The sequence below is a fragment of the Scyliorhinus canicula genome, chromosome 4, assembly GCF_902713615.1.
Source record: "Scyliorhinus canicula chromosome 4, sScyCan1.1, whole genome shotgun sequence".
NCBI lineage: Eukaryota > Metazoa > Chordata > Chondrichthyes > Carcharhiniformes > Scyliorhinidae > Scyliorhinus > Scyliorhinus canicula.
This window is the reverse complement of record NC_052149.1, coordinates 224418978-224425772: the sequence shown is the minus strand read 5'-3', so window position 1 is coordinate 224425772 and position 6795 is coordinate 224418978. Positions and strand designations below refer to the sequence as shown.

At 44.8% G+C, this 6795-nt stretch overlaps 1 protein-coding gene across 5 annotated transcripts in view; it reads left to right on the top strand.

Moving 5' to 3' along the window:
* The window catches only part of LOC119965404 (prolyl 4-hydroxylase subunit alpha-2-like), a 153664-nt gene that overhangs the window by 68075 nt on the left and 78794 nt on the right, over window positions 1–6795 (top strand). For all 5 annotated transcript variants that reach the window (XM_038796149.1, XM_038796153.1, XM_038796148.1 and 2 more), the window contains exon 5: window positions 6571–6708. In XM_038796149.1, coding sequence (XP_038652077.1) covers window positions 6571–6708 — 138 coding nt within the window. The remainder of the gene's footprint in view (window positions 1–6570; window positions 6709–6795) is intronic.

The following is a 6795-nucleotide window of genomic DNA, read 5'->3' as shown; positions in this document are numbered from 1 at the left end:
CACAAAATGCGGGTCTGTCTCCCCCCCCCCCCAAAATGCCGGGTCTGTCTCCCCCCCCCCAAAATGCCGGGTCTGTCTCCCCCCCCCCAAAATGGGGTCTGTTCCCCCCCCCAAAATGCCGGGTCTGTCCCCCCCCCAAAATGCCGGGTCTGTCCCCCCCCCAAAATGCCGGGTCTGTCTGCCCCCCCCCCCCAAAATGCCGGGTCTGTCTCCCCCCCCCCCCAAAATGCCGGGTCTGTCTCCCCCCCCCCCCCAAAATGTCTAGGTCTGTCCCCCCCCCCCAAAAATGCCGGGTCTGTCTCCCCCCCCCCCCAAAATGCCGGGTCTCCCCCCCCCAAATGCCGGGTCTGTCTCTCTCCTCCTCCTCCTCCAAAAAACGCCGGGTCTCCACTTCCGCAGCTGGTGAAACTGACGCGTATCGCGTCAGTCAGCTGCTGGCCCCTCCGCGAATGGAGATTGCCAGCTTAAAAGAAGGCCCCGACGCCGGAGTGATTAACACCGATTTTTCTCGCCGGACGGGCAACGGAGAATCCCGCCCCTGGTCTGGCCGTTCGTAAAAACGGCCGTAAACTCTCGATTTTTAAAACCATGGCACCGATTGGCACGGCAGTACCACGGCCGTGCCAAGGGTGCCATGGGCCCGCGATAGGTGGGCACCGATCGCGGGCAGCGGGCCCGATGCCCGCGCACTCTTTGTCCTTCCGCCGCCCCGCAGTATCCATTCGCGATGACGTCATCCGCGTATGCGCGGGTTGGAGTCTTCCAATCCGCGCATGCGCGGCTGATGTCATATGACGCGTCAGCCGGCGCTAACTCTGGCAAGCGGGCTTAACGAAATTCGTTTCGGAGTTTACGGCGTCGGGATGCTAGCCCCAACCGGGGACCAGAATCGGTTCCCGGTCGGGAAGGGGGGGAATCCGCCCGGATTTGACGCCAGCCTTACGATTTCTCCCCATATGGGAGAATCTCGCCCTAAAAGAGGGACTTCAACGTAATGTTAACATTTGTAAATCTAAATAATAAATTGTGGATGTTTCCCTATTCATTTGTATCACTGAAATGTATAGAAGCAAATTACTGCGGATGCTGGAATCTGAAACGAAAGAGAAAATGCTGGAAAATCTCAGCAGTGCTGGCAACATCTGTAAGGAGAGAAAGGAGCTAACATTTCGAGTTCGATGACTCTTTGTCAAAGCTGCCAGACTGGCAGGATATATATACTGAAATGAATAGTGTGTTTTAAATGGTATTCTGGTAGGCGGGGATGGCTCCTCATGACTCAGGAGCTTTTCGAAGTTATAATGTTGTTAGTAATTGGAGATTTCTTGGTAGAAATATTAGTATATATTTGACAGACACTTCTGTGTTGGCACTGCAGTATTATACACTGGTGGAGTAACAGTTTGGTGGTAGCATTTTGGTCAGTCCTGGAAAGATGCAGGTCATTGCAACCAAGAGTGCTCTTTTTAAACATACTGTCATCCGGTGCTATCAGAGGGACATGGAGGATTCATCTGTTGTCTCTAAATGCCACAATGCATCCCACCGTCAGAGCCCCAGAATTTCTTAATTTCTGTAGTTTACACATCAGAATATTTATTTATTTGTTCTGTTCTGATGCCAATTGATGTTATAACTGACAGGAATATCCAGGATAAACCCCGGCTCAAAAAAAACATAACTATTACTTTTTTTAACATAAAACATGGAGGAACAGAGTCACAGGACCATTAATTAGTTTCAGCAACAAGAAAAAAACATGTTTTAAACAGAAAAAAATTGGATTATGATATAATATACCTTTACTCCCCCCCCTTATCTGAGTAACTACAAACAGGTTTTAGGATTAACATGGATTACAAAGTGCATCTTAATCTCCAATGGTCTGCTTGTCACTTGAGAGTTTCAAACTCCACTCCCAAAAACTTACTTTAAAATATTTTCTCAGAATTATGTTTCCCCTCAATGGTTTACATTCCAAAATCCAGGCTAGGTCTCCAAATGACAGTTTTAAACAAAGTTTACACTCCACTTTTAACCATGAATCCAGTCCAGGATTTTATACCAACCACTTTAGGATTTCTTCTGTCATAACTGCTTTTAGACAAACTCTGAGATCCAGCCACCGATTTCCACAGTTATTTAAAATCATGCTCCACAGGCTGCAGCAAAATCTCATAAGGCTGAAAATAACTTCTGATTTCTTTTTGGCACCTGAGCCTTATTCTCAGCTTCACTGAACAGTATTCTGTCTAGTGCCTTTAACCTCAGGCTTCTTGGAAACGTATCTTCATTTTTCTAGTTTCCTTAACTAGCTGTACTTCACATCTCCACACATGTTTTTTTAACCAATACTCCTAGCAAAGCTGGGAGAGATTATCCCTTTCTATCCTTCTAAACCAACTGCATCTAGCAGAACTTTGAGCTCCCTTCTCTCTCAGTACCTATCTCCAACCGCTCTCAAATCAGCAAAACTAAAACTTTAAAAGTCTCTACTATACAACCACAGTTGCTAAGCCATACCCACATTCTTATGACTTTATTTATTCTTCACACCATAGCCCTCTCTAAGCATAATAGAAACATACTTGGAACTCAACCAATCTCCACACATACAAACATCTTTAACCAGTATGAATCTAACTATAGGTTTTACCCTTCCATGCACAATAACATTAAAATAAACCCATTTAAAACTATACCTTTTATTTCTAACATTTACCAATACAAATTTAAATCCCTTAAAACTATGTTTTTTCCCAACAGTTCTATAACAGCCTCGGTTCTCTGGAATATCGGTTCAGCCCTCAATATGGCTGTTAGGTCACCAAGCCCCCATCTCCCCTTGCCCCCTCAATACTCTATTCCCCATCATATCCCCTCTATAACCACCTTGGATATTCACACAGTATCCACTATAGACAGGTCTCATGAACCATGTAATAACAACAGGAAGCCTCTGAGATGACGTAAAAAGAATTATTGCCTCATAAACGCATATAACTGTCAGTAAACATACATCAGTTCATACTCAAGTCCGAGTGAAACAAAAAAACTTAAATCCTCTTCAGTGTTCACACAGTTGTGAAAATAAATCAACATCCATTCAAACCCCACATCAAAGATGGAAAATCCCACTATAACCATATAAAACTCTCACACAAAGAAAACTCTCAGTCCCCTTCATAATTGTGTAAACAATCGCCTGCTGAGCTCAATCCATTTGTGAGTTTTGAAATCAGCCATAGATTCATTTTGGTGTAGTTGTGTCGTCAAATCATTAGAACTGAATACAATGGAACCTTTTTAAATCGAAGCGACAGATTGTTTGGTATTTCCAAAGCTACAGCAGATGGCCTGTCAATGAAAACAGATGGGTAATTTTCATCCAAGCTTCTGCAGTCTGGACTTTTAATTCACCGTTGACAGCAGACTAGAAGGAAACTGCAGGGAACAGCAGTTTGTGCATGGCCTTCTTTGACTTCACAGAGGCCTTTGACACTATCAACTATGAGGGATTATGGAGCATCCTCCTCCATTTCAGCTGCCAGAAAAAGTTTCTTACCATCCTCCCCCTGCTCCACGGTGGCATGTAAACTGTGATCATGGCCAACAGATCCACCACACAACCAATTCATACTCACACTGGAGTCGAACAAGGTTGTGCTATTGCACTGCTGTTCTTCTTGATTTTCCTTGCTACAATGCTCCACCTCACCCTCAGAAAGCTCCCCGCTGGAGTGGATCTAAATGACAGTAAACCTCTGCTGTCTCTAGGCAGATCCATGGTCACCCCATCCTGTCATTGAACTGCAGTGTACAGATGATACTTACTTTTGCACATACTCAAGAGGCTGAACGCCAGGCCACCGTCGACACATTCACCAAGGTGTACAAGAGCATGGGCCTTACACTAACCATCCACAAGCCAAAAATTCTCTTTCAACCTGCCCCTGTCACTGCTCTGCCATCCAGTCATCAAAATCCAGGTCGAGGCCTTGGACAATATAGACCACTTTCCATACATTGGGAGCCTACTGACAACAAGGGCAGACATTGACTACGAAGGTTCAGCCGTCAAAGTGTCAGCAAAGCCTTTGGCTAGCCTGATCTATAGATCAGTGTGATACTTGCCCTCCAAAATGGCTCAGGGATGTGGACTGTGTACAGCAGGTGTCTCAAAACCCTGGAGAGAACTACCACTAGCGCTGCCTCTGCAAGATCCTCCAAATTGTGACGAATACAAGATTTTAGATATATTAGATGATAATCACTTGGCAATTTAAGAGTTAAAACCCTTGGTTCGAGTGTTTGACTAAAGTAGTCATGTTTTTAAAAGAATCTTGTTTTGAAAGACCAGAAAGCTTTCAGAAGCCAGAGTCAGGGGTGAACTAGCTGAATTGATTCAGAATTGGCTTGGCCATAGAAGACAGAGGGTAGCAGTGGAAGGGTGTTTTTCCGAATGGAGGTCTGTAACTAGTGCTGTTCCACAGAGACCTCTGCTCTTTGTAATATATTTAAATGACTTGGAGGAAAACGTAGCGGGTCTGATTAGCAAGTTTGCGGATGATACTGGGATTGCAGGAGTTGCGGACAGTGATGAAGATTGGCAGGCAACAAAGAACAAAGAACAACACAGCACAGGAACAGGCCCTTCGGCCCTCCAAGCCTGCACCGGTAACGAGTCCTATCTAGACTAACCGCATGTATTCTTCTATACCCCGACTGTTCATGTGCCTATCCAGATAAGCCTTAAAGGTGGTTAATGTATCGGCCTCAACCACCTCACTTGGCATATAAATAGGCTGCAAAATTGGGCAGAGAAATGGCAGATGGAATTCAACCGGGACAAATGCAAGGTGATGCATTTTGGTAGATCCAATTCAGGTGGGAGCGATAAAATAAATGACAGAACCATCAGGAGCATAGAAACAGAGAGACCTGGACGTGCAGGTCGACAGATCCTTAAAAGTGATTGCACAGGTGGAAATGGTGGTAAATAAAGCATATGGAATGCTTGCCTTCAGAGGACAGGGTATCGAGTATAAAAGCTCAAAAATTACATCACAATTATATAGAACGTTGGTTAGGCCGCATTTGGAATACTGTGTCCAATTCTGGTAACCACACTCCCAGAAGGACGTGGAGGCTTTGAAGAGAGTACAGAAAAGGTTTACCAGGATGTTGTCAGGTATGGAGGGTATTAGGTATGAGGAGAGATTGAATAAACTGTGATTGTTCTCCCTGGAGAGACAGAGGCTGAGGAACAACCTGATAGAAGTTTATAAAATTATATAGATATGGTGAACAGTTGGAGGCTTTATCCCAGGGCGGAAATGACAATTACAAGGGGGTACAAGTTCAAGGTGAGGGGGGATAGGTTCAGTATCAATGCACGGGGGATGTTTTTACACAGAAGGTGGTGGTGGGCTGGAATGCAATGCCAAGTGAGGTGGTTGAGGCAGATACATTGACGACCTTTAAGGCTTATCTGGACAGGCACATGAACAGTCGGGGTATAGAAGAATACATGCGGTTGGTCTAGATAGGACACGTGACCGGTGCAGGCTTGGAGGGCCGAAGGGCCTGTTCCTGTGCTGTGTTGTTCTTTGTTCTTTGTTGCCTGCCAACAGATTCCCCACTCCACATCACTTCTCCTCCAAGGTTCACAAGGTTATTTCGCTGGTGCAATTCTCACAGGCTTCCAAATCCCTCCCATCACAATCAAAATATCACGGCGGGTGGGTATGAAGTTCTAATTTCTCCGAGTACTTCACAATGGACGTAACAGGAACTCCGTGCAGGGTTGCGACCCAACATATTTCCCACCAAGGAAAATATGGTGTGGGTCAGGAATGAAGGGGTAAGTTTGAAATAGCAGACACACAGGCCTCCTGTTACTAAGTGCTGACTCATTTCCAGCAATTGCAAGAAGCGAACATCTGGCCCTCAAGTGTGCTGGAGGAGGCAACTTGCGCTTTCATTCCCATGCTGGCTCTTTGAACAAAACTGTCCAATTTAGGCTCACACCCCATCCTTTTCCTCAGAGCCCTAAAAATTAGTTTTTTTAAACATATGGCTAATTGCCTTTTGAAACTTTCAATGGAATCTAATTCCACTTACGGAGAGAGCAAAAATACTCCTTATTTCCCCTCGATTCTTCTGTTTGGTCTTATATCCTATTGTTTTTCCTTTCCTCACCATTTTATATACACAAAGTCTAGATGATGTCAAATTGCACCCATTCCACTCAATTGACCCATTTTAATCGGCTTGTGCCAGTTTTATTTTCTTTTATTTCCTGGTCTAAGGAAAGCTACACCAGCTATCGTCAGTTAACTTAACATAGGCTGCCGTTTGATTCCCGGGCACCCAGGTATGGTTACACTGTTCATCAAGTGATATTATCTGATTTGTGACTGTTGGACAGCTGTGCCTACCTTTTTCTGGCTTTGTAAGCAGCTTGGCAGCATTAAGTTAAATCATACATTTATGAGGAGTGTTGTTCAACTATTTGACTTTTATTTTTGGAAATTCTCATAATTGTATTTCTTTTCTGTTGCATGGTAGTGTTCATTGCTAATCTCTCGATCCAGCGGGAGAACTTTCCAACGGATGAAGATGAGAGTGGCGCGGCGAAGGCTCTCTTGCGTTTGCAGGACACCTACAGACTGGATTCGGAAAGTATATCCAAGGGCAGGCTGCCAGGTACACAGAACAGCGGAATGTGGGTTAATGTTGACACAATGTGGAAAGCTGGACTTGTATTCAGCTGCCTCTTCTTTACTTGAATTT